The following is a 27,988-nucleotide window of genomic DNA, read 5'->3' as shown; positions in this document are numbered from 1 at the left end:
TCTTCCAGTTGGCTACTGTGTACCTTTGACATGCTCCCATCATTGTGGGTGGGGTTTTTTTTTCCCCCATTACTTCCTTACTTTCTGGCACTACAAGGTGCTCCATGTTTATCTTTTATATTTCCTGCCCCAGCCCTAGAATCAGCCATGTCTCCAAGGAGCCCTGTTTCCTTTTACTGGAGAATGGTATTACAAACCACAGTCTAGCCACTAGATGTGCTCGTTGCTACTGGGTGTCACCCTTCAGCTGACAGAGCAGGAAAATATATATGTGTATACTCAACCAGTGTATGTACACATATCTGTAAATACTTCTTTATGTAACCTTCACTACTATAATATTAAGCTAAATATAAGTTCATACTGATGTGTGCAAGTCTAATCCATTACCACATGGATCATTCTAGCCTCTTCCTTATCTGTAACCTCTCCCTCCAACTGTGAGAAACCCATACCATCTGCCATCCATTGACTTAAATTATTCAATTCCAATATACAGTATCAGAATTACTAACCCTAATCCATACTCCCACCCCCTTCATTGACTTGTTTCATGTATTTGTAACAGATTGTTTCCCTACATTCAGCATTTCATCCTTGGACCCTCCAACCTCCTCAGTGATTTTTTAAAAAATTTGCATGCATTAAGGCTCACTCTTTGTGCTCTAAAGTTCTGTGGGTTTTAACAGGTACATAGTATCTTGTATCTCTCATTACAGTACTCTGCAGAATCCCCTGTGTTTCGCCTATTCAGTCCTTCCCCTTTTCCCTCAGGGACTGCCCACCGCCCCCCTCCCCCAGCAACTACTGATCTTTTTACCCTCCACCTCTGTAGTTTTGCCTTTTCCAGAATATCACATAATTAAAATCACATAGTATGTAGCCTTTTCAGACTAGCTTCTTTCACTTGATACGTATTTAAGATTCATCCATGTCTTTTTGTGGCTTGGTAGCCCATTTCCTTTTATTGCTGAATAATTTTCCATTGTATGGATATATCAGGACATCTTGGTGGCTTCCAGCTTTTGGTGATTATGAATAAAGCTGCTGTAAATATTTGTGTGCAGGTTTTATGTGGACATAAGTTTTTAGGTGAGTTGGGTAAATACCTAGGGGGTGTGATTGCTGGGTGTTGTGATGAGACTGTCAGTTTGTTTCTTTTTCTTTTCTTCTCCCGTTACTAATGATTATAGCAACTCTCTTGGAAGAGTACAGTTAACTTCAAAACAAGTAATTTGTTTGATCTTTAACAAGTCTGATATAGTAAAAAGTGGGGTCAGTCTCAAAAGTATACTCTGGTTGGGCTTCCCTGGTGGTGCAGTGGTTAAGAATCCACCTGCCAATGCAGGGGACACGGGTTCAAGCCCTGGTCCGGGAAGATCCCACATACTGTGGAGTAACTAAGCCCATGCACCACAACTACTGAAGCCTGTGTGCCTCGAGCCCGTGGTCCACAACAAGAGAAGCCACTGCAATGAGAAGCCCGTGCACCGTAACAAAGAGTAGCCCCCGCTCACCGCAACTAGAGAAAGCCCGCGCGTAGCAACGAAGACCCAACGCGGCCATAAAATTAAACTAAAAAGTTTTTTAAAAAAATTTAAAAAAAAAGTGTACTCTGGTTGATGCTTCTTCTGCTTTCGCTGTTTGATCCATTCCCCTTACCTATATTATTAAGTGCATGTAAATAAGGTCATGGACAGTAAACTGTTAGACTCTCTTTTCGAGAATTTCTTTTGAATCCAGATTTGTGTGGAAGATGTCTGTGGCCTGGGAATTGTATGATGTGATGTGGCTCAGAATTGGTTTGTGATAGAAAACAGAGTTACATTTATTTATCTGATCCGTGAACCCTGTAAGATAAGTAGAAAGGTCTGCCGGAGATTGACTGACTTAGCATTTATGTAACATTTTAAGGATTCCAAGGAAGTAGATTGGTTTCTTCCTACCACAGTTGTAATGTAGATTATTAATGTTTGTTTCATGGATAAGTGAGAAATGGAGATTAAGTATTTTTCTTATTAGAGATCTGTAAATCAAATTTTCTCTGGTATATGTACATTGATGTTGAGACTAGTAGATTGATAAAGCTATAGGAATATAATCTCTCGTTGATTCTGGCTTTTAATTGTTCTTTCAGAGTTAGTAATAAGTTGTTGACGGATTTGTTGGTTCTAGTTACCTAATCCAACACTGATGAGAGCTTCAGCACAAGCAGATTTTAATCTCTTCTTTTAGATTGTAAAAGAAGGGGGGGGTGGGAGGGTGGTTATAAAGAGTAGTTCCTGTGACTTTGGTCGTTGAACTGACCACTTAGAATATTTGTCAAGTGGATGAATGGAGCGTCAGTCCCAGGGAGCAGAGGGAAACCTCCTGAGGCCTGTTATATGGTCTGTTTAGTGTAACAGTGATCCCACCATCTGAGGCCTTAAAGTTATTTTTTGCTAAGTTTTCATGATCCTTCTGCGGTTCTAATGTGACTTCTTAACCTCCTTGGATGTGCTTCATTTATCCACCAGACGTGAAAAACCTGGTGCTGCTGCTGGAGCCCAAGAAGTTGACTGATTACCAGGGCCTGGAATTTGGGAATTGAAAAGAAGGTACCAGATACTCTCAGGAACCTGCTCACAAAGCCCATTGAGTCCGACACTAAAACATTTGTAATTTGACCTTCATGTGCCCTTTAGCGTGCTGTAAGTGCAGGACAAAGTTCCCCTTTACAATATGTGTGTGACAAAAACCAATAAATAAGTGGCACTGAGTGTTACACAACAATGGGTTTGTTATAAGTTGTCCTGGCCAAAGGGCCTCTGTGCCAAAGGCTGGCAGCAAAATGGCACAGGAAGGCAGCCAGCCTCTAGTCTTAACACACACTTGGCCCTTGTAATTGAAAGGTAAAGAAATCTGGGAAGCATTGTTTATCTTTTCCAGAGGAAGTGCTTTTCTCTCCTAGTGGCCAAAGGCCAGTTTAATACAGAGCCAGGCCCTTTGGGCTGAATAAGCCAAGTATTGAGACAGCTTATTCACCCAGGACTTCCCAATATTTGTTTTAAAGTATGAGGAAAGGGAAGAATAAGAGACAACTGAGAATTTTAGCCTGCCTTTCATTTACTTTATATTCTCTTACCTTTTTCTTGCTGACCTATGGTGTCAGTATTTCCTCTTGGAAATTTTTTCACTTTCTGCTTTTCCTGACAGTATTTGGAACATAGCTGATCCTTAGTGTATCTTTGTCAAATGAATGAATGGAAGATCTTTAGTCAGAGGGAGCATGAGAAAATGCTTGATACTTTCTAAAGTCAGAACTGTGGGTTTGTAAGTTATGTTTGTAGAGTCTGTGGCCAAGCCAAAAATGATTTCCCGTTTTGCTTCTTTTACTGTCTTCTCTACCATTGATAAACTGCTTGTCTTCATCTGTCATTTTGATAGGTCCAGGATAGTTCATTGTCAGTTCATAATGGACATGACTGAACTGCTTTCCTGTGAAGCCCTTGCCTCATACTGCCTCTTGTATCATTGTTGACTTCATCTTCCTGTCCTTTTCAGTCACGCAACACACTTGGCATAGTTTTTGATGGTTCCCTTTCTTTCTCACAGTCTCAAGTTGTCTTTTTTTTTATAACCTCTTTAGAGGCTTTTGTTGTTTGGGGGTTTTTTGTTTTGTTTTGTTTTTTGGTATGTTTTTTGGTATGTTTTGATTTCATAATTCAGCAGAGATTCTTGTTTACTTATGGTGGACCAGGCATAGTATTGGCTGATAGGTCTGAATGACAAGTGACACACTTAACACCTTGAATAGAACAGAGATTCAAAGAATTCTGGTTACATTCAGTTAATTAAAAAAAATTTTTTTTTATTTTAATGGCAGTCATAGTTGGAGAGAATACCGGTGAGAGGCATGATGTAGAGCAGACTGAGCAAACTTTTTCTGTAAAGGATCAGATATTAAACAGTTTAGGCCTTGCAGGCCATAAGGTCTCTGTTTCAAACATTTAACTGTCTTTGTAGCACATAAGGAGCCTTAGACAATATGTAAACAAATGAATGTAACTGTGTTCCAGTAAAACTTTATTTACAGAAGCAGGCAGTGTTTGGGCTGGATTTGGCCCCAGGGCTATGATGTAGAGTATACACTTAGGGTGAAGTTAATCAGTGGTAGTCCATATGGATTCATGTTTGGAATAACCTTGATTACTTTTTAATTTGGAAGGCTGTCTTCTTAGATCTGATTAGATTACATTTTTAAAACAGTCTGGTTAAAGAAGCCTATAAGAGAAATAGAGGAAGTGTTATGTCTGCCATTCTCTTGTTCACTTATAATTGCATTATCAGTATTATCTTTAATACATAGCTGCTTTTTTTTTAATAGGAATCCTTTAAAGCCACTTACTCATTTTTGTATGCTTTAGTAGTTAAAAATGTATATAGTTGCTTAATGTGAATGTACTTAATGTCATCGAACGGTACACTTAAAAATGGTTTAAATGGTAAATTTATGTTATGTATATTTTACCACAATTTAAAAATTCTGATGTAAATCCACTTGCATGGGCACACTTCTTGTTATGGAACCTCATTCACTCCTCAGATAGTTCAAATACTGGCAGTGACTGGGTGGCATGAAACCTCATAGGGTGCCAATTTCCATCTGTACATTAAGTTCATAAGGCTTAATTTCTTCCTGTTTTTAGTTAAAAGAAAGTAAATAAAATATTCAGTATCTTCTCCCTGCATCCCAGTGGATCATCCTTTGCACTCCTGGGTATGCACACAACCACTGGAGAGAGACCCCTGGGCCAGAGACCTATTTCCTAATAATCTTGATTTAATATTTTTTATTTTTTTTAAAAAATTTATTTATTTGGCTGCGTTGGGTCTTCATTGCTGTGTGTTGGCTTTCTCTAGTTGGGGCAAGCAGGGGCTACCCTTCATTGCGATGCACAGTCTTCTCATTGCGGTGGCTTCTCTTGTTGTGGAGCGTGGGCTCTAGGTGCACGGGCTTCATTAGTTGTGGTACATGGGCTCTAGATCGCAGGCTCAGTAGTTGTGGCGTATGGGCTTAGTTGCTTTGCGGTGTGTGGGATCTTCCCAGACCAGGGCTTGAACCCGTGTCCCCTGCTTTGGCAGGTGGATCCTTAACCACTGCGCCACCAGGGAAGTCCCTGTTGATTTAATATTGAGGCAGTACATTGATAATCCTGCAAACTGGACTTTTTTCTCTAGTTCTTCCCTCGCCTACATACATTGCTAATGGTGTTATCCTGACCTTGTATTTTCATTCTTGCTCTCGCATTCCTAATCCAGCTCTGTTTCTCATCCATATTTCTGTAGCACTTTATATAAACTTCTATTATAATTCTCATTATATTGTATTTTAGTTATTTGCTTATATATCTCTCCTCCTTCCTTTTTGGGTAGCATGTCTTGGTTATGTACTGTATTCCTGGTACCTGGCTATGGCACACAGCATGCTCTCACTAAATGTTTTTATCAAATTATCGGAACTAGAACTTAACCCAGACTTTGACAAGCTTCTCAGTGGTTCGTAATCTCAGCTGTTTATGGTGACTCAGCCAGCTCTTCCTCCCCTTCATAATTTTGGTCAGCCTTAGGTTTTTTTCAGAGGCCTAAATCTCATCCTAACTGCCAGTATAGCCCTTTTCCATACCAATATTTGGCATTAGGAAGACTTAGACATGAGTTATATTTTGCACAGTATACATCTTTCAGAATAATTGTTGTAATTGATCTTGCTGATGTTGACTGATAACATTAAACAAATATTTATTGACTGACTGCTATGTACTAGAAACCCTGCTGGGGGTACCACAGTGATCGTTTTACATACAAGGAAATTGAGAAGTTGGGTGATAGGTATAAGATTATACAGCATGCAAATAGATCCTAGGTCTCGTGACTCACGGTCCATTGGATAGAAGGGAGTTGCTGTGAGTAAAGTTAGAGCAGTATAGTTGGGAAGATATGTGTGAGGGGGTTTGCTCATGATCATTCTAACCTCTTCTTGAGTATTTTCAATAATTGAGGAGCTTGTTCTCACAAAAGGAAGTACATTATGTTTATCCAGACTATGTTGGCAGTTCCATTTACCATACCAGTCACCTGGTCCATCCTTTCAGGATGATCAGATGGGGATCAAACTATTAACTCAGTTCAGGATTCTCTGGGAAGGGATGGTTTGGAGAATTCTGTGGGGTCTTCTGTCTTGGCTGCTAGAGGAGTAGTTGGCTGATATGTGGTGGCCAAATAGAGTTTCAGAGACAGAGAATGACTGACTGCTGTGGTGTTAATATGCATCTTGGTGTGCCCTCTACAGGATCAGGTCAGTATGGTCCTTGTCATCATTTGATGGTTCAGAAATTGCTTACCCAAAAGTGGTAAAATTTTGAGAAAAGAGATCACCTTAACCAAAAGATCTAAAAACAGGCCTGTAAATCAAAATATATCAACTTATAGTGGTAGATGTATATCTGGCTCAAGGTCTGGAATCTGTCTAAACCCAGGGATTCCCTCCTACTGGGGTCTAGCCTGAGACTGAGTTAAAAAATCAGAAGATTGCTTGCTTGGTAAGCATGGAATTCAGAGCCACTTGAGTAAGGTCTTCCTATGAGCTTCAGGTTATGAGGATTTGGCCTTCTTTTACTCTGGGGGTATTTCTCTGTTAATTAACTGCTGGACATTCAGAATCAAACCACCCAGACCTGTGGGAGGAGACTGCTGTATTCTTGCCCTTCCACTTTTTTGATATATTCAGTTGTCAAAAAAGCCTCGGTCATTACTAATTCCCTTATGAAGAGCAGAGCTTAAGATTTCCAGGAGTACTGCTTATTTCATATTCACTGTTAGTTGGGTAATGTACGAAATCTATTATTCCATGAGATTTGTGGTAATTTTTTCTACTTAATGGGTTTAGGAATAGCTTTGCCTTATACCATTTTCACATTGATTCCTGTACCACTGTCCACAAAGGACTAATGTATTTTCCACTTATACTGAGCACTTTCTGTGGGCACACTGACTTTAGTCCCTGTTTTTTTCTCCAGGGTCGTCTAGTAGCAGGCACCCAAATCAGGCAACTCCAAAGAAAAGTGGCTTAAAGAACGGCCAGATGAAGAATAAAGATGACGAGTGCTTTGGGGATGATATTGAGGAGATCCCAGATACAGATTTTGATTTTGAAGGGAACCTGGCCCTTTTTGACAAAGCAGCTGTGTTTGAGGAGATTGATACTTACGAGAGGAGAAGTGGTACCCGTTCCCGGGGCATCCCAAGTGAGAGGCCTACTCGGTACCGCCATGATGAGAACATCCTGGAGTCAGAGCCCATCGTCTATCGTCGGATCACAGTGCCCCACAACATGGGCAAGGAGTTCTGCACAGGTAAGTTAACCCCACGTCCCACTGGATGCTCTTCCTTTTTTTTTTTTTTTTTTTTTTTTACTTGAAACAGAATGACCCAGATTCTGAGTCAGAGTCTTGTAGTAGGAATTAACTCAAGGGGCATGGTGGTTGGCCCATTATATTGTCTTTTAGAGACTGTGGCCATCCTACCTACCACTAGGTTAGGGTGGGGGCTGATTTCTCATGTCCATTTATATCCTATACCTGGCAGGATCTGGTCTCCTGTTAAGTATGTTATGGTTAACAACTAAAGGCATAGAGGCTGACTATCTAGATTGACATAGTCAGCTCTATTTTCACTTTGGCTTCACTGTTACTGCCTGTAGATTTTACCAGAAGTTCAACTCTGTTTCACTGGTTGTTTGCTGGGGTAAGAAATAGAGCTGAGTAGTTGAAACCATTGGCTGAAATTAGGGTTTCAATAAATTACATTTGTTTACTACACTGTCCTCATCTCCTGCTAGCCCTGGTCATTGAGGGTTGGCTAGTCATAATGCTTATGTGACAGTGTAGTGCCTTGGTAATTAGGTAGGTCACTGTGTATGATAGCCTAATCTGTTAACTCAGTGATTTTTAATTTTGCGGTTTTGTTTTTTCTTTTAGCATTTGGATCTTTTCTTCAAACATGGCATTTGAGGCAGCTGTAGGACAGGTGGTCTACCTCATCCTTGTCTCTGTCCCTTCCCCCCAAACTTATTAACTGGGCTTCTTAGATTACAGATTGAAACTATTGTTGTTAAATGATCTTAGGAGCTAAAGGAGGAATCAGTCATTTTAATGAGTATAATAATCATCTGAAGTCTTGGAGTCTTGAATATAGGGAATATAAACCTTGAATGCTAGTAGCAGTTACAGGGAGATTTATGGAGACAGCTAAGTTACATATGGGGGAAAATCAGAGATATGGCATGGCATTTTTGTAAACATCAGTAGGGCTCTGTTGTATTTGGTTTTGCTGAGTGTAAAAGCTTCCATGTGAAAAAAAAGAAATAAACAGATTGTCAGGTTAAGAAAGACTACTAATTTCTGTCTTTCACTATCAGACTCTGGCAGGCACGCCTCTTTACTAAGGTAGTTTCCTTAAGTGACACTGACAGTGTGAGTTGCTGAACTCCTTTTATTTTTATCACCTATGTTAAGGCAAACAACCTAGCTCAGAATCAGGCTTAATTTAAATTGCCAGGTTTTAAGCTTTTCAAAGGCAGCTATCGTCCATCAGGTCTGGTCGTATACTCAGATCCTGCTGTCCATCCACTTTTTTTTTTTTTTAACATCTTTATTGGAGTATAATTGCTTTACAGTGGTGTGTTAGTTTAACAAAGTGAATCAGCTATACATACACCGTCCATCCCCTTTTGACTGCTCTCCTTTTTACTGCCCTCAGTGGCAAAATAAGCTGCCTTTACAGGTCACTTTCTGGAAGCTGAGGTGGTTGGGTCGTGCCCTGTGTGATTTCCCTGAAATTCCTGAGCTTGGGGAGATTATAGCCTGCCTTGGAGTGAAGTGGCTAACAGGGAGAGAATAGCAATAAGAATCAGGTAAGATTCTCAGATCTAAAAGAGCCTAAGAAAACATTTGCCAAAGTAGACAACAGGAGAGGTGGGAATTTTTTCTTCCTACATACTCTGTCTCCCCAGCTTAATGTTCGCATTTTGTTTAATGACAGAAGTGAAAGTTCCCTCCTCTCATATTTTTCCAGAATTGCCATTAACAGACATACTACAAACCACATGTGCTAGGCATTGGCCAAGAACTCGGGTATGGCGGCTTGTGGTGTGTAGCAACCAGTTGCATTTCACTGAAGCATGACAGTGAGGGTACAAGAGGCCCTGTAGCCTCACGCCATCTGGTTTTTCTCTTTGTTCTCAGCAGTGATAAGGAGTGGGAATGAAGTCCTTTTGCCAAGCAGGATCTATGCTGGAAATAGAGCAAGCAAGTAGTTATCTTGCTGAGCAGCTTCTACAGGTGATTTTGTCTCTGCTCCAGCTCCAAGGCACAAGTCTCAAAGCAGGTTTTTACTCAATGTTATTCACGTAGTGCCTGGCTGGGGACACTTTTCCAGTTGGATTTACTATCCAAACGTTAGTATCGGAATGAGGCAAGCTATCTGGAATATGTGGGGAAACAAGCTAGAACAAAAAAAAATGTTAGTGTTAGGTTACTTGATCACCTAGTATAATATTCTCATTTAACAGATTGAGGACATTGAGGTCCAGAGAGGTAAAGTCTCTATAAACCTTATCGATCACATTTCCTTTCCTTGTCTGAATACAGATATGTTAAAGAGAAAGAAGGATATAAGAAGGGAAGGGCAGTTTAATGGCCGTTAGACTACATAGTCTTTTCTCTTTAGTATTCCGTCAAGAATAGACCAGCTTAGATCTGCAGTTGTAGAGAGTGGTTTGGCTGGCTCCCCAATCTAGCCTTGTGACATTCATGTCCTAGAACCCCAAATACTTATTTTCTGCTAATTCCCAGAGTAGCAAAAGAACAACATGTTTACTACCCACTTGGCAATGGCTTGGGTTTCGGGATTCTGGCAGCTTGCTGCTGGTATCCTACACATTGACTGCATGCTGAGTGGTGTCAACAGTTTCTAAGCTGTTACTCTCTAATTGCTCATATTTCTCTTGGCAATACTCTTTGCCAACTGTGTGCATGGGGGGGGCAGTGTTATAAAAGGTCTATTGATTGGGAAAACACATTCAGGAAGCAGCTAAATTTAGCTCTTTGTCTAACCCAAATCTTTTCTCTCTGGAAGGCCCCTTTGGGTCCTTTAACAGTGCTACTATCTCCAACAGATGGTCAGACATTCCTCCAGCTTGGACCTATGCTGCTAAATAATTGTATCCTGTGGTTGCATACATGTTGGTTAAGTTTGCCTATAAAATGCTAGATGCATGTGAGCACTCTGTGTTCAGAGGTGAGAGGTCCCCAAAGAACACCGGTTAGGAGAGTGGTAAGGCTTCAGAGAAGAATCTTTGCTCAACATACATAATATTCTAAAAGTAATTTTTAAGACAGTGTGGGCCAGTCGGAACACTGTGCTTACTACATGTAAGTCACTCTAAGACAGTCCTTGCATCCAGGTAATTAAGATGTACTAGGAAATGGAAAGATACCATATATGCCTGGAGTCCAGTGAGAGTGTGGATGTTAAATGCATTGGGTGTTGAGGGGCATGAGAGGTCCTGAAGGCTGGGCTGATCAGGGAAGGCTTCACAAAGGGAGCAGGACAGAAGCCTTGAAGCATGGGCAGGATTTCACCAGAGAGGAAGAGGAAGATACTTATGGGTAGGCTGGGCAGGTGCTGTGTAGTGTGATAAAGGGCTGTGTGAGAGATTGGCTAGTGGCTGGTTTGGCCAGGGCAGAGATTTTTGTGTGGGGGAATAGCAGGAATTAAAAATAGCTTTAGACCAGAGCACAGAGAGCCTGTGTGCTAATGCTGTCCCTTGTTTTATGGCCATCAGGAGCAACTGAAGGATTCTGAAAAAGACATGATCCCAAATCTCCTTTAGGAAGATTTGTTAGTCTTTAGGAATACTGGTCTTATGATAGAATTCAGGGTAGAATTTGAGGAGAGAGACCAGAGCAGGAAGATAAGTTAGACTGGTGACATAACTAATATGCCAGGGGTTTGGACCTCTGAATGGAAAGGAAGACAGAGATGTGAGAGAAGTGACAAAGGGGAATTTGATAGGATTTGATGGTTGAAGAGGGTTGAGTGAACAACAGAATTCAAAGGCATTGAATCTGTGGGGTGTGAAGAATGGCAGCGAGTCCAGTTGTAGTTAGATTGCATGAGGTTTTAATGGGCCAAGTTTTTGTGATTTTCTTCTTGCATTGCTTTGTGGCTGAGCCCAGAGAAAGCAATTAGTAGAGTTGCCACACTGAGGGACTTACTAACTATTCAATATTAAAGGCTTCAATGAGGAGGCTTCTGTAGGGTCAGAGAATTGAGTTATGTAGCCACGTGGGGACTACTGAGCCTGTTTCCTTGTCTGTAAAGTGGGGTAATATTTGGCAATTAAATGAGATCATGTGGAAAGTAGCGAGTGCAATGCCTGGCTTATAATTATTATTCAGTCAATATTTGACTTTAATGTGAAGTGCAAAGGCTGTCTCAGTAAAGTTACTTCAAAGCATCAACATTTATAAAATTTTTACTGTGTGCCAGGCACCGTTCTAGATGCTCTGGGTAAGTCATTGTCCATCACCTCGGGGGCCTTACATAGGGTAACCAGACAAATAATGGAAGTGTGTACAAGATTTAGAGGTGGCAGAAAAGGAAGGGTAAGTGCCTGGTTCAGGAGAAACAACATTATGATCACCGTCATAATAGTGCATGTTCATTGGGTATTTACTATGTCCTGGGCACCATTCTAAGCACTTCACATGCTTATCACAGTTAATTTTCATGGCATCTCTATGAGGTTGCATTGTTATCCCCTTTTTGTTATTATCCTCATTTTGTTGGAGTTAAGTGTTTCATTAAATCTTTCACCAGGAATGACTTTAAAGTGTCTAGAATTCTTCATTCCCTGGGTTCTAATAAATTCTTCTCAGGTTCATTTATTCAAGACCCCTTCATTTTAGGTAGAATTCTGATTTAATTTCTGCCATTTGTTTTCCACTGTGTAGCCTTCTTTTGTCTTCAGGTATATAGAAGCTGGATGGGAGGCAACAGGGTGCTATTGGTACAGGCACTGAATCTCCACAGTTGTCCCATCGGCTTTGCCTGAAGGATGTTCCTCAGCCTCCACCCTATGTGTCTGCTGAAGTTTGGGGAGTAGCAAGTATATGAAGATGACCTGAAGTAGAGTTACTGCTTACTGTCTTGCAAAAGGATCAAGTCAGAGTTTGAGTGAGGCACTCTGGTTTGAGCTCCCTTAGTTCAGCACCACTTACCCATACTCATTTTTCTCAGTAAAAGCAGTTCTAGTTCTATTCTGAAGGGGAGTAGCCGGTGAAGCCACAGTTGGTTTGTTTCTGCTGCTTCTGGCTTGCCTCTTTATTCTTCTCTTTGAGCTTCAGTAGCGATGTATCTTGCTCTCAGGACAAGCTCTGCTTTCACCATTCCAGGCTGTCAGTTGTTTTCCACAGCTGGCATTCCATTTCTGCCTCTGAGCCCTGTCTGCCTTCCTCTACTTCTTGTCCCCAGAGTCCCTCAAGATGTGTCCTAATGCTTTCAAGATGAGCAGTGTTTTTTACGTCCTGAAGAACAGGTAATCAGGAAATCTGTTTTGGGTTTGTTTATGTGTTCAAAAGGAATTCAGAAAGAAAGAAATCTTTGAGCTTAGAAGTGGCCATTGAAGAATTTTACCCTGAGGATAGTGAAGACTGCCTTCAGTGGCTGTCGTGCTCATGAGGAGGATCCTTCTCACGCGGAGACTCGAGTGTCTGCTGCAGTGGAAATGGTCATGATCTCATTGCTTTTTCAAACCATTGACCCAACCCACATGGGTTCTTCCTTGATCTCCCTTCAACCCTCATTCCCCTTCCTGTGTTTACAGATTAGACCCTGTGCTACAGGGATGCCATTCCCAGGGAGGCACCTCTTTTACATTTCTTATCCTAAGAGAGCCACAGGGGAGACATGAGGAGGTAAATTCTAGAAGGTGTTCTGGACCAGAAAACCTACGTTAACAATACCTGTGCTCCTGCACCAAGTGCCGCCACAGCTTTTCATTGAGCAGAGCTGATGAACCTGCTTTCTGAAATTGTGTCTCTGCAGGCAGACCTCCTTGACAGTGACTTGGTTGATTTTTGGGAACCTCAGGTTCTAGCAGATCCTCCAGTGCCAGGAGTGGAGGGAATAGTAAGTTCTTTTAATGTGGAATCCTTCAGAGTTTCTGGGCTTGGATAATCAGGTGGACGCTTGTCATCAGCCTGAAGGACTTGGCTGTAGTCCTTGGCACTCAGGAGGTTTTAGAGCAGTACTGTTGAGACAGGTGTCTTGGCTTAGACTCTTCCCCCAGTAATGAACACTTGTGCTTCCTACAGTCTCATGGCAACTTGCTGCCAGAGTTTTTTAATTTAAGAATTTAAACTCAAACTAAGGGCTGGGGGATCTGGAGCCAGCACATTATGGCCTGACACCTGAGTTTTGTTGAAGGTACCAATTGGTCATTTTAGAAACTTGAGTTGGTCTCTGCAAATGTGACTTTTTTGCTATTATGTGCCCTTTGCCGTTTCACAGCCACAGGCGTCTGGCCAGAGCAAGGAAGGGGTTTGATTTCAATGTATCCGTCATCCTCCTTAAATTCAACATATCAAAGCTAAGTCAGTCATTCACCCCCTCCCATATCTTTGACTCCTTAGCATTCCCATTTCTTTCAGTGGAATCACCATTTTTAAAGCGTCCAGCATGAAACTTTGTGGCCATCTTTGCCTCTTACTTCTCATAAAAATTCATGACTAGAGGGCTTCCCTGGTGGCTCAGTGGTTAAGAATCCGCCTGCCAATGTGGGGGGCACGGGTTTGAGCTCTGGTCCGGGAAGATCCCACATGCTGCGGAGCAACTAAGCCTGTGTGCCACAACTACTGAGCCTGTGCTCTAGAGCCCGCGAGCCACAACTACTGAGCCCATGTGCCACAACTACTGAAGCCCGCATACCTAGAGCCCGTGCTCCACAACAAGAGAAGCCACTGCAATGAGAAGCCTGCACACCGCAACAAAGAGTAGCCCCCACTTGCCACAACTAGAGAAAGTCCACGTGCAGCAATGGAGACCCAACGCAGCCAAAAAAAAAAAAAAAAAAAAATGACTAGAAAGAACCCTGGAGGCCATTTTTTTTCTAATTTAATAACACAGTGATTCCTTCTGACAAGGAGTTTTCCTTTATCCTTAGTATTCATTCTGACTCTGGATTCTCTTATTCCTCAGCGGTCCTTGAAATTGTCATGACCTTTTACTTTTTTTTTTTAAATTAATTAATTTTATTTTTGGCTGTGTTGGGTCTTTGTTGCTGCGTGCAGTCTCCCTCTAGCTGAGGCGAGCGGGGGCCACTCCTCGTCGTGGTGCACGGGCCTCCCACCGCAGTGACCTCCCCTGTTGCAGAGCACAGGCTCTAGGCACACAGGCTTCAGTAGTTGTGGCTTGTGGGCTCTAGAGCGCAGGCTCAGTAGTTGTGGCGCATGGGCTTAGTTGCTCCGCGGCACATGGGATCCTCCCGGACCAGGACTCAAACCCATGTCCCCTGCATTGGCAGGAGGATTCTTAACCACTGCACCACCAGGGAAGCCCGACCTTTTACTTTTTTATGCTACACCACAGGTTCCCTTTGTCCCTTGAAATCAATTCTACATGGCCTTCTGCCCTCATTTTCTAGCCCTGTCAACTTCATCCTGTATAAAACAACTTGGCTTTTAATGCCTTCTGAAGTCTGGCCCTGCCCACTACTCTAAACTATCCTTCATGTCAGTCTCTGGGCTCCAAGCAGGGTAGTTTTCATCTGCTCATGTCACACCCTTCCAGCCTCTGTAACTTTGTTCCTCCGCCACCTCCCTTTTCTATCATTGTGACTGTAATTCTGTCTGTCTTGCGAGGCATGGTTCAGATTGAGGATTTGACACTACCTGCAGCTCCTGGTTTGAAATTCCTATTTTACACTTGTGCTCAGGATAACAGTTTTTTTCCTCTGATATTTGCACATATATATTTTTTGTTTCCAGCTAGGTTGTAAGACTGGGAATGTGGTTTGTTTTCGTCTTCTTTTTATTTATTCTGTTTCCTGCCATTCCCCCCCCACTGGCTTGATGTATTATTACTCTGCAAACATTTGCTGATCACATTTGGAGGCACTTTACTCTTCCTTCTCTCCAACTTTTTATATTGAAAAAAAAATTCAAACTTTCAGAAAAGGTGCTAGAATAGTATAATGAACAACCATATGTCCTTCATTTAGATTCACCAGTTAACATTTTGCCACATTTACTCTATATAAATGCACACACACACACCCCTGAACAATTTGAGATTTAGTCGCACTCATTACATTTCACCCCTGAATACTTCCGTATGGATTCAGTAGGATGTTGCTCTCTGCAGGCACACTACAAGATTGCTCTCAGGAAATTTAAAATTCATACAAAAGTATTATCTAATTCCATATGCAGAGCTTTCCAGTTGTCCCAATCATGTCCTTTATAGTTGTTGTTGTTTTTTTTTTAACTCATTTATTTTTTGGCTGCGTTGAGTCGTCACTGCTGTGCGCAGGCTTTCTCTAGTTGCAGTGAGCGGGGGCTACTCTTTGTTGCGGTGCGCAGGCTTCTCATTGCAGTGGCTTCTCCTGTTGGCAGAGCACGGGCTCTAGGTGCACGGGCTTCAGTAGTTGTGGCTCGCGGGCTCTGGAGCGCAGGCTCGGTAGTTGTGGCACACGGGCTTAGCTGCTCCGCAGCATGTGGGATCTTCCCGGACCAGGGCTTGAACCCATGTCCCCTGCATTGGCAGGTGGATTCTTAACCACTGCGCCACTAGGGAAGTCCCTATAGTTGTATTTTTAATCAGCCATTGCATATTACATATAGTTGTCAGATCTCTTTCATTTCCTTTAACCAGGACAGTTCCCACAACTTCTGGTGTCTTTTGTGATATTGACATTTGTGAAAAGTCTAGGCCAGTTGATTTGCAGAATAACCATTGGTTTTGATTTATTGATTGTTTCCTTTTGATGTGATTCGCGTTAAACCTTTTTTCCAGGATTTTGGTGGGACTCTGTCTCTCTTGGAGCATTACATCATACAGTACACAGCGTCACTTTGTCCCATCACTGAGGCTAGTTTGATCACTTGGTAAGGTGTTGTCCAACAGATTTCTTCCTTGTAAAGATACTTTTCCCCTTTGTAATTAGTGAGTAATCTTGTCAGGAAGTCCTTTACCCCTTGAGTCCAAAGCTTGTTCCAGTAGAGCTTTAACCTGAGGGAATGAGGTCCAGTGTGGATAGGAGGTTGTTCTAGTTGTTAATGGGGGAAGGAAGAAGTGGGGAAAGAGTCAGAAACATCTTAGCCACACTTGCCTTTGGTTACAGCTGGACTCTTACCCAGCTGCAGAGAGGAATGCCCTGAGGCTGTTATACAGGTTTCCTTCACATTCATTCTTTAATTCAACACATATTTATGTAGCCCCTCCACTAGGCGTTGTGCGCTGAAGTCACAGTGGAGAGGAAGGAGATACAGCAGTGAACAAGACAGACACAGTTACTGCCCTCAGGGAGCTTACAGTTTAGCAAAGTAGATAGTCCAAAAGGAAAAAAGAGTTATTTACAAATTGTATTAAGTACAGTGAAGCAGGTAAGCAGCATGCTGAGACTGAGGGATATTTAAACTGAGACCTGAAGAATGAGGAACCTGCCATGTGTGGTGTCAGGGAGCATTGGAAGAGAGAAGAGAGTGCCGGAAGAGGGAAAGCATGTGAGGCTGGGAGGAACCTGGAGTACTGAGGAACCAGAAGGCAGCCCCGATGCCCAGAGCGTGGTGCAGGTTGAGGCCCGAGGTAAAGGGGCTGAAGTACACAGGGGCCAGATCACGGGATGCCTTGTGGACCCCAGTAAAGAGTACTAGGGGTATTTAGGTTTCTCGTAATAAATTCTTCTTTCAGAGGTACTCTTGACACCAAATTGCGTTTTGTGGCAACCTTAATATAAATCTGCAGGGGCTGTCTGTACATTGGGTCTAAAGGTATGAGTTTACCAGTTGTTTTATACTCCAAAAAAGAACTCGTCTGATATCGCCACCCAGTTGTGTGACCACCACAGAATGGAATCAGAATTCATAGTCTGGAGAAATCCCCATGCGCAGTCATGGGCTGTGCTCCTCATTGATAAGACATAGGATACACACAGCCTTTCCAACTAAAAGTCCATGCCAGTGTGAGGACTGAGTTTGGATTTGAGATGACACTTTGTTGTGGGAGCCTTGTTACACAACAGAAAGGCTGGGAGGTATGAAGGACAGGGAGGGAATGTACATGCAGAGGCTGCAGGGGAAGGCTTAGACGTGGTGCTGGAAGGTGTCTTGAGGGTGGGGAAGTGCGATGGAGGGTGTGAGGACATGCATATGTGTCCGTAAGGGAGGGAAAGGCCCCAAATAGTATGTACTGTAAGGAGCAGTGCGGAAGTGAGAAAGACATGAAGAAGGGGCAGCACACGAGGCTCCGTGGCCCTGCTTCAAGCTGTGGAATGAGCTGTGCGGGGAGGAGGCATCTTCTCTCTTGGCCTGTACTGGGTGTGCTTAAGCCGTTTTCCTTGATATCCTAAGATTAATCAGATCCTAAGAAGTGCTCTGCTTGTCACGAACTGGCTATAATTATATCTCTGTCTTGTTTCACTGACAGCTCTAAAGTACATATTAATATTAAGAGAAGCCCTACCAACTAATGTTACTGCCTTGGTTCCCAAACAATAAAGATCCACCTTCCAACGGAAACATGATTGGGCTTGGCCCACGTTCAGGCTTTGGTGATGTTATTGTCTGCAGTATACACGCTATGTTCTTGGTTCCCTTCCTTTGGAGTTTATTTTATTCCCTCTGCCTGTTTCTGATAAGCCAGTCTGACTGGTTGGACTCTGTGTGTAAATGTTGAAAAGGAACATTTTGTGGTGCTAGCATGTTCCTGTCAGAGATACAGAGTAGAATACAGTGAAGTCCTAGACCCTGCGACCGGCAGACTAAGCAGAAAGGATTCCTGGCCATATCTTTCCCTAGGCTACCAAACATGCCAGTTCATCAACAGGACCCCTTCCCTGCAGCACAAATCAGTGAGATGTAACAGACACACAGTTTCCAGCTGCAGCATTCAGCCAGCCAGAGTGGAGTAAACTCTCCGCCTGTGCCATGAGTTTTGTACCCCAAGACTGAGGAGAAAGGTAGCAGAAAACACTCAGCCTGCCCCAGAGAGCCCTCAGAACCGGAGAGGGGGTCCTATACACACAGCACAAGACCTAGTCCCAGAAAGAAAGTTTGATTAGTGGGGTGGCAGGCCCAAGACTCACTGCCCTGACCTGTTTCAAATTCACCAGGAAGGGAGTACGTAGGTGAAGAAATGCACGGACTTGAGGGAAAGCTCTCCCTTGCGTGACTCTGCAGGTGAAGAGGGTGTTTGAAGTAGGCAGGTGCATGACTTGTCTGACAGGTTTAGGGTTGTTAGTGGCTTAGGACTCCTGAGAATTCATTCAGCTTTTTCACACTGCTATCAGTGGTTCCTGATTAGTTCTGATAACATGTGCTTGTCTGGAGCAGGCCATAAGAAATGGCTCTTTTAATCAGCGGTTGACTTGCAAGGTCAGGGTCAGGCTACAGCCTCCAGCATCGGCATCCGGGATATCAATGACTAACATTTCACAAAGGGGGAGGGGAGAGGCAAAGCTCACCGTTCGTTGTCTGCCGCAGGCAGGAGTAGGACTCATACAGGTGGGAGGGGTCAATTAACCGACAGGATAGTGTGAATTTTGACATGGAGATGGTTTTTATTTTATTATTACATTAAGTTATTATTATTTTGCCTTCCCTTGAGAGGATACAGATGTGGGTGCTTTAAGTTCAGTCTTTATGCTTGGATTTGTGTTGTTAAAATGTACAGCCGCAGCCTAATTCTGTGTGGTTTTAAGAATCCATGTAGGAAGGATTGGATATCTGATACAAAGAACCTCAAGAAATTTCTCCCAAAAGGATCAGTGAGGAAGAAAAGTTTTTCTGTACAGGGCTCTGGAACCAACAGGATGATGACACACTTTCTGAAAACTTCTGCCTCAGAGTTAAGTAAGCCACACTAGAAATAGCAGTAGGTTTGCATCATTTATACGTTTGAGTACCTGATGAGAACTTGCCTCTATTGGTAAATAACTACAGCTGGCACAGTATAACTGAGGTGGGGGCTGAGGAGGTAAGAGGCTTATTTCCCTACTTTGAGGAGTTTACAGTCCAGTATAGATGAGGACACAGGATCTAAAAAGGCATGTGATCCAGCCAGACAAAACTAATTACATGCAATCCCACGATGACTTGCTGATTGGAATCTGTGTTTCTTGGTCTGCCAGTGAGGCCACATGGGGCTGTTTGGCAGAGGGTTTGCTCCCTTGGGGCCAGCCCAGTGACTCTAGCCTTTGTAAGATGGCATTAGTTGTCAAGGCAAAAGATCACAATTTTTGACTTTGCTGTTTCTTTCCTGTCCTGGTTTTCTGGGCCCTGAAACGGCACCTTGCTACTGATACGTATAATACTATGGACTCCTTCAAGTGTACCCAGCTGCTGCAGACTTTGACCTTGTAAAACCAGGTATCAGTACTTTCCATGGTGTACTTTCAATGACTGTGATTCTCCCTAACCTTTATAGAGTTCTGTTTGTTTATGGTGAGTAAAAGATTCTTCTGAGTAGCTTAAAGCAAGCCATAGGTTACTTTCCGTGTACTCTTTCCCTGTGGTAAGAGTATTGGGTTACAGTCACCCCAAATGGGGAGAAAATGACAAAATTATTTAAGAAAGCAAGTTCCTAGTTGAATTTCTTCAGCCAAAAGGAAGGGCTAAGTAGAGGACAGTAGGAGGAAGAAGATGTGGGGAGCAGATGGGATGAACAAGTCATCCTGCCTTGAAATTGGACAGCAGGGACCAAGAGGGTCAGGAGGGTTAGCTAGTGTCTGTTCCACTCTGGGGAAGGATAAGGGGTCTGCTTGTGAGGAAAACCTCACTGCCAGGAATGGCATTTCCCCCACTTTGAGAAAAGCATGTTTTCTTCTAATGTGGTTGATAGATTGCAGCCTTTTCTTGATAGTACCAAATACATCTTCATGGATTTGGCCTTTGTGGTCTAAAGCTACACTTCTAAGAGAGTTTAAGTTCATCCCTGCTCTGTGGTAACCTGAACGGGTTGTTACTTAGTTCCCCACGCACTGCTTGAGCTCTGTGGAGAGCTGCATAGCATGCCTAAGTCCCAGATTAGGCAGATGGGCTGGGGAGGGTCAGTCTTAAAGTCTTGGCTTTCACAGATCAACTACACCCATTTGTGGAGCTGGTTTCCTGTAATCACTTGCCCTTTTTCCTCACCTCCTTTCAAACTGCAGACTCTGGCCTGGTTGTCCCAAGTATTTCCTATGAGCTGCATAAAAAGCTGTTGTCTGTGGCTGAGAAGCATGGCTTGACTCTGGAGCGGAGACTGGAGATGACAGGCGTGTGTGCCAGTCAGATGGCACTGACCCTACTCGGAGGACCCAACAGGTAAATGCCTCCAGACCGGTGGGGGCTGAGTGTGGGGTGATGCTGCTCTGCCTCAGCACCACCACAGTGCGTCACACACAGAGTTCATCAGACCGTGGCCGCTCCTCTAACGTGAGTACCTCTGTGAAGTCACTTTCCTGGATGCTACAAGGTTTTTGTTTGCCTCTCTCACCCTTGTCCTGGAAGTCCTCATTCTTCTCCCAGCAAACCACCCTTTGATCCTTCCTTCGTGGTAACAGCTGACTCTCAGACTCCTGCTGACTACCAGAGGCTTGCTTTCTAAGAACCTTCAGAGACCCAGCCTTTGGAACTCGCCATTCACTCAGAGGGCTGGGGTAAAAATCAATCCTGAGTTCCATACCTGAGAGCTTCTAGAACAACCCTGACAACTGGGTGTAAGAGCTAGACTTTGGTACCTTTCCACTTGCCCTTTTAGGCTGCTATATCAGGGGCAGTGCTTAGTTTTGTGGATGTTTACTGATACCATGTACCAGACCTTGTGCTAGGGCTAGGGATACAAAGAATAAGAAAATACTGCTCCTGTCCTCCAGTAGCCTAGTGAGGTCTCCAGAAAGTCCAGTGCTGTGGTAGAGGAAACAGAAGCCTCTCCAGGAAGCCACATTTCTACTCCAGGCTGGAGAAGCCACTCACCCTTCCTAGAGCAGTGACATCCAAACTGAGTCCTAGAGAGCAAGGGGGAAAAGTAACAAGCGTGTGCCGAGGGCAGAAAGGATCAGGAGACCGTGGATCCATAAGTCATTTCGTGTGGCTGGAAAGTAGGGCTTTGGTACAGCTGAGAGGTAGGGAGCTGCTAAAGGGATTTCAGTAGTGCTGTAACATGGTTAGTCTTGTGTTTTAAAAAGGCGACTTTGGCCAAGTAGATTAATGGAGGAGGCAAGACTGGGGTCATGAGACCAGTTAGAAAACTGAGTCAGGGGCCAGGTGATGGTGGCCCCAAGCAGGGAAGTAGGGAACAGAGAAGTGGGTGGATGAGGGAATTTTTAAAGGTAAAATCAGCAGGGCAGGGTATTGAATGGATATGGAAGGTGACAGAAAGTGAAGTGTCAGTGATCACTGAACTTAAAGCGTTCTAGCATGGACATCTGGTTGGATAGTGATAGCATTCACTGTGATAAGGAACGTGGGAAGAGGAGCAGGTTTGGGGGAGATGGTGGATTTTGTTTTGGATATGTTGGGTTTAGGAGGCCTGTGAGACATCCAGTAAACCATTGGCAGTCGGGATCTGAAGTTTAGAAAAAGGTCTGAGCAGAAGATAAAGATCTGGAAGTCATCATCTGATACACGGTATAAGAAGAGGCAAGCTCCTCTAAGGAGAGAGTGTAAAGGGATGAAAGGGCCTAGGGTGGAATTCTGGGGAACATTAGCATTAAAGCAGAGTTAAGAGATGAGGAGCCTTCCAAACTAGCTAAGAAAGTTTAAAGCCAGAGAGGTAAGAGAACCAAGAGGGTAGTGTTTAAGAACCAAAGGAATGGTGTTTGAGGAATAAAGGGATGGTCAGCAATGGCGATGCTGAGAGAGCAGGCACAATTAGAGTTGATAGGTATCTGCTGTATTTGTCAATAAAGAGGAGGACTTTGGTAGCCTTGTGGGGGAGTGGTGTCTAAAGTGATCCACACTGGCTGTGAGATTTCCCCTCCTTGCCTCTCCTCTCCCCTCACCCTATAGCATTGTGTTCATTCCTCCTTGTCCCTTGATTTAGGCCTGCTTCCCAACCTGGTTCCCTGGCCTCTCCTCTGCCAGGAAAGAGCCAATGGAGACCACAAAGGCTAGGAAGTAGTGCAAGCTGCTCTCTGAAGGAGTATCCTGCCCTTGGGTCTGATGACCGTAGAACCTTCTCCCAGAGCAGCCATTGGGGCAACTTGAGGAATAACCTCTTCCTGGGAGTATTGAAGGCCATTAAGTGGCTTCCCAGCAGTTTGGGGGCAGGATCTGAATGTCCTCCCCAAGTCACATTCCTCTAGTCAGCTTCTTGGAGGTGGCTGTCCTTGTGCCTGTCTGTTCTTTCAGTGTCTGAGCTCTCAGAAGGGCCATCTCCTGTCGTTTGCAGCAGTTACCACGGTAATCAGTTTCATGTATGTCAAGTACCATGCATTTTTTCACTGCGCTTTCACAACAGCATTTAATTTGATCCTCATAGCTTCACCTCGAAGGTAAATAGTAACCCAGGTTTTAAGATGAGCAAAGCTAAGGCTCAGAGAGCAGAAAAACTTGGCCCACGTGACATTGCTGGTTCACGGTGGGGCCAGGTCTCCAGTGCCTATACTCTGACCCTGCCATTGGGTATGTGGGTGCCGTGGTCCGTTTTGAGTCCTCTGATGGGGATGCCTCTGTGAGAGGGAGAGTCCATTTAGGGAACAGACACGGGTGAGTCAGATGCCAGAACTCCGCAGTATCTGCGTGAAGGGAGAAGTACTCGTCATATTTCCATAAGATGCAAACATGGTGAGGGAAATGAATGACTCGGTGTATATGTAAAGTACATTACCAGATTGCCCCAAATTTATTTGGGGAGTGCGGGTTTCCTCTTTGGCTTGACAACATCTGTCTTCCTCTCTTTGGGGAAAAAGAGTAAGTGACTGTCACTGCTCCGCCCCTAAGCAGGGGCCTAAGCCTCTTTCTTGCTGTTCATCTCCCCTTCCCTTCCTGCCCTGGGGGCAGACTGAGTCGGGCACAGCTCTAGGGCTAATCCTCTAAACCTCCTTACTTGTGGCTTCTCTGAGACCAGAGAGGTCTCAGCTTTGAACGGCAGGAAGCTGGAAGTGACTTCATCAGGAAGTGGGTGTCCAAGGCTGCTACCAGCCTAGGAGGCCGGGAAGCCCCTAGCCTGCCTGCTGCCTCCTCTGTGACCAGTAGTGTAACAGTGCCAGCATCGATTGAGTACTTTGTGTGTCGGTTCCTGTTACAAGTGCTTTACATCCATTCATCCACCCAGCGTCCTATGAAATAGGTACTATTAGTATCTACACCATTGCCCTTATTAGCTTACTGGCAGCTCAGTAAAGAGAACTTGGACTGGCAACTGATTGAGGATGATTTAGAACTACCGTCTTTGGTACTTGCTGTGAGTGTCTTAGGAGTTGAGGCAGAGTAACCGTAAAAGGGGTGGGTCAGAGTTTCACAAGTGAAGGGGTTTCTGGGCAGGGGAAATAGGTTGAGCAGAAGCAAGAAAGAACCTTACACGTGCAGCAGAGAATGATGAGACCAGTGTTCCTGCAGTGGAGCAGGCATGTTGGGGAAGAAGAGCAAAGAAGGCTGCAGAGGTAGAAAAGCCTCTTTGCTAAGAAGAGTTTGGACCTAATAGGTCATACGGTGAGAACAGTAAGTGTTCTTGGTCAGAAAGCAATGTTCTGGCAACAGTGTTATATGGAACAAGATCTGGGTGAACTACCTAATGAGAGGACCCAGCAGATGACATGACACCGGTATGTGGGACAGTGGGAGTGCCACCCTGTAAACCTGGCCTTCAGTGGGTTTTGTCCATCCCCCTCTGGAACCTGGGACTGGCGAGAACTCTGAGAGCAGTAGGTGCCGAGACGCACTTGCCTGGTATATGATGCAAGGGATTGGCAAGTCTGCAGCTGATAACGCTTCTTTGCCTTCTGTTCCAGGTTGAATCCCAAAAATGTTCACCAGAGGCCTACGGTGGCCCTGCTATGTGGGCCCCATGTGAAGGGGGCTCAGGGTATCAGCTGTGGGAGGCACCTAGCCAACCATGATGTCCAGGTCATCCTCTTCCTGCCCAACTTCGTGAAGATGCTGGAATCCATTACCAACGAACTCTCTCTCTTCAGCAAGACCCAGGGCCAACAAGTGTCTAGCCTCAAAGGTGAGCACTTGCACAGAGCTGGGCTGAGGCCCTCTCCGTCCTCGGTGCTTTCATTGGTCTGGCGGTGCCGCCCAGTGGTGACAGGTGGAAAAGCACAAGTGTAAAGAATGCTTTGCCCGTAAGTAGTCTTAGTGTCTAAGGAAATAAATACCTTTGGTGTCCACTTGCCTACTTCCTATCCCTTTCACTCTCCTCCTTCTCCCACTACTCAAATGGAGAGGTGGGGACCTATTTATTCATTTCACAGATATTTACAGAACGGGCACTGTTTTTGACACTGGGGATATGGCGATAGATTTTTTTCCTAAGAAAATATTTATTTATTTGGTTGCATTGGGTCTTAGCTGTGGCAGGCGGGCTCCTTAGTTGCAGCTCGCTGGCTCCTTAGTTGTGGCATGTGAACTCTTAGTTGCGGCATGCATGTGGGATCTAGTTTCCAGACCAGGGATCAAACCCAGGCCCCCTTGCATTAGGAGCATGGAGTCTTAACCACCGTGCCACCAGGGAAGTCCCAGATTTTTTTTCTTAATCCATGCTTCCGTGGAGCTTACATTCTGGTTAGGACAGATGACAAGTAATCTCTCTTTCGGGTCACATGGCAGTAAGTGTTACGGAGACAAATAAAGCAGGGAAGGAAGACGGAATGTTGGAGGGTTGGGTGGAGGGTAGCAGACTTAGACATTTCAGGGTCCAGTCATAAAGGGCCTGTGGATCACTGTGAGGGTTTGAAATTTTACTCTGGGTGAGATGGAGAGTCACTGGAGGAATTAGAAGAAGAAAGATATCCCAATCGGGTTCCAAATGATCATTATGGCTGTTGTTTGAGAGCAGACTGTAGGCTTACAAAGAGAGTTATTAAGGCTATTGTGATAATTGGAGAGAGAAATGTTGGTGGCTAAGACAGCTATTGTGATAATTGGAGAGAGAAATGTTGGTGGCTAAGACAGCGTGGAAGTGATGAAAGGTGGTCAGTTTCTGAAGCAATATTGAAGATAAGAGTTTACAGATTGGGTGTAAGGGACGAGAGAAAGAGAAGGGTTAAGAATGACTCCAAGGTTTTTGGCCTGAGTAACTGGAAGGATGGAGGTCCCATCACTGAGATGGGAAGAGCTGGCGGGGGAGATTTGGGGAAGAAGAGCAGAAGCTCAGTTAGAGATGCCTGTTGGATATGCAGGTGGAAATGTTGATTGATGGAGAAGAGTCTGGAGTTAAGGGATCTGGTCTGGAGTTACAAGTGTGTGGGTGGTATTTAAAGCCATAATGAGCCTGGATAAGATGTCTCCTAGGAAGAGAGATTAGATAGAGAAGTTGTTAGACTGAGTTCTTTGTATAGAAGTCAGGGACTTGAGAGACCAGCTAAGGAGACAGGGAAAGAGTGGTCAGTGAAGGAGAAGGAAAACCCGGAGGGCCTGGTACCTGAAAGGCAAGTAAGGAAAGAACGGTGTGTTCAGCTATGTCAGCAAGCCATTCTAGGTTGCCGTTACTCTCAGGCCAGGCTCCTCCTGTGGGCATGCGGAAGATAAGATGCTGCTCCCACTCTTGAGAGCCTCAGGGCCCACAGGGACACCACCACCTCCATCCATAGTGGCCTGTTCTGAGTAAGAAAGCCATCAGTCTCTAATTGAGATATGTCATTACTTAAGGCTGAGACCTGGGGAGGGGTTCTCATATGTGGGTCCCCCCTTGAGATCTATAACATGATGCCCTTTGCCAGGCAGTTGGTTCTTCCTCTAGCTGCCCACAAGCCTTTCTATCCCAACTGCCCCAGGAGGCAAGTCTGAGGATGCTCACCTTTGAGTTTGGTCTGATTTCCACTAGTCTCAGTTTAACCTCTTGGGCTGGTCAAGACTTACATACTTGTTGAGATATCTGTTCTTACACTGTCCCAGAGGCCTGGTTAGAGCAGAGAAGCCTTTTAAAACACCTGAGAGAAGTGATAGATTCCTTCCCCGTTCTTAAGGTTGGGCTGCAAGGAGGACTTATTTCCATGATAGTGAGAGGGGCCAGCAAGGCCAGGCAGTCTGAAGCAGGACAGCCTGGTGTAGAATGAGCATGCTCTTGCCTGCTCACACTTCTTGGGCCAGACAGCAAATGGCAGTCAGCCCATTTCTCCTGAGCCCTAGGCACGGTCTCCCTGTGAGGGCTGACATGGCAGTAGAGCCCACCTTCCCAGAGCCTATAATTTACCAGGGAGTTAGTCAGATATGCAGAGGAGGCAAGGGCCTTGTGTCCTGAGAAGCTCTGCACACCCAGCAGGACAGTGCTTCAGCCTGGGAGCTCCATGAGGACAGTGGTCCATCAGGCTGACACGCCCTTGGTCTCTAGCACCCGGCCTAACCAGGCCTTGGAACTTCCGGGGCCTGAGTACTGACCCAGCCTTGAGAAGGCTATTCTCTGGAGAGGCATTGGAGTGGTGTCTGAACAAGACACTCTTGGGGGCCACCATGGTTCTAGTCCCAGCCTGGGCTGCTACTTTATAGGGGTTTTCAGATGGCACTCTTTCCACCTACAGATCTGCCCACCAGCCCTGTGGACCTGGTGATCAACTGCCTGGATTGTCCCGAGAATGCCTTCCTGCGGGATCAGCCCTGGTACAAAGCAGCCGTGGCCTGGGCCAACCAGAACCGGGCACCAGTACTCAGCATAGACCCTCCTGTGCATGAAGTCGAACAGGGCATCGATGCCAAGTGGTCACTGGCTCTGGGCTTACCTCTGCCTCTGGGGGAGCACGCAGGCCGTGTCTATTTGTGCGACATCGGCATTCCCCAGCAGGTATTCCAGGAGGTGGGCATCAGCTACCACTCACCCTTTGGCTGCAAGTTTGTCATCCCACTGCACTCTGCCTAGAAGGGCTCTGGGCAGGCTGGACCCTGCGGTCCCCTGCTGCTCCTGCCAACGAACGCCTTAAGGATGTGAAGCTTCATGGACCTTGTTGTTTTTTCTCTTTTTGGTTTCTTTCTTTGAGAGAACAGCTCATATTTAAAACAGACCTGCCACCTGCCCTTAGCCAGGGAAAGCTTTCTTACTGGGTGTGCGGGGCGAGTGGCAGGCTCCGCGCACAGTGGCTCCAGGCATTGCTACACTCGGCCCCCTGCGTGATCAGGTGGGGCTTCGTTTACAGACATAGGCAGCTCACAGACTGTGTGTCACGTTTACAGCCTCTGGGCCTGGGCGAGCGCCTCGCGGGGTGGGGCAGCCCTGTTTGGGGCCTGAGCTGGCTCTGGTGCCGAGCTTGTGGCTCTGTCTCCCTTGCTTCCCTCACAACCCCAGCTAAGCGGCCCTTCCTCAGATCATGTAGAACTGGCTGCACTGCAGTTGTCCACTAGAGGGCAGACTTGCAGTCTCCGTTCCGTTGAGGGCTTTGAGGCCTTCCCTCAGCCCCGCCACAGGTTGATTTGGGGGCTTTTGACCCTTTCTCTTGAGCTGATCCAGGTTTTATGCTGGGGTTTTTTTTTTTTTTCACTCCATCACTCTGGGAGGCAGGGAAGGGGAATGGCATCAGAATGGTGTTACTGTA

The 27,988-nt window shown here is 44.9% G+C and overlaps 1 protein-coding gene across 2 annotated transcripts in view; it reads left to right on the top strand.

Annotated features, from left to right (window-relative positions):
- Positions 1-27,603, top strand: part of EDC3 (enhancer of mRNA decapping 3) — a 49,506-nt gene extending 21,903 nt beyond the window's left edge. For both annotated transcript variants that reach the window (XM_082841410.1, XM_082841411.1), the window contains exons 4-7: positions 7,059-7,394; positions 20,471-20,624; positions 24,254-24,471; positions 26,984-27,603. In XM_082841410.1, the coding sequence (XP_082697536.1) occupies positions 7,059-7,394; positions 20,471-20,624; positions 24,254-24,471; positions 26,984-27,318 (1,043 nt within the window). In that variant the 3' untranslated portion in view covers positions 27,319-27,603. The remainder of the gene's footprint in view (positions 1-7,058; positions 7,395-20,470; positions 20,625-24,253; positions 24,472-26,983) is intronic.
- The last annotated feature ends 385 nt before the right edge of the window (positions 27,604-27,988 follow it).

This window comes from Leucopleurus acutus, assembly GCF_964270905.1.
Source record: "Leucopleurus acutus genome assembly, chromosome: 1".
NCBI classification, from domain to species: Eukaryota; Metazoa; Chordata; class Mammalia; order Artiodactyla; family Delphinidae; genus Leucopleurus; species Leucopleurus acutus.
The sequence above is the reverse complement of the archived record's forward strand: the minus strand, read 5'-3'. Positions and strand labels throughout refer to the sequence as shown.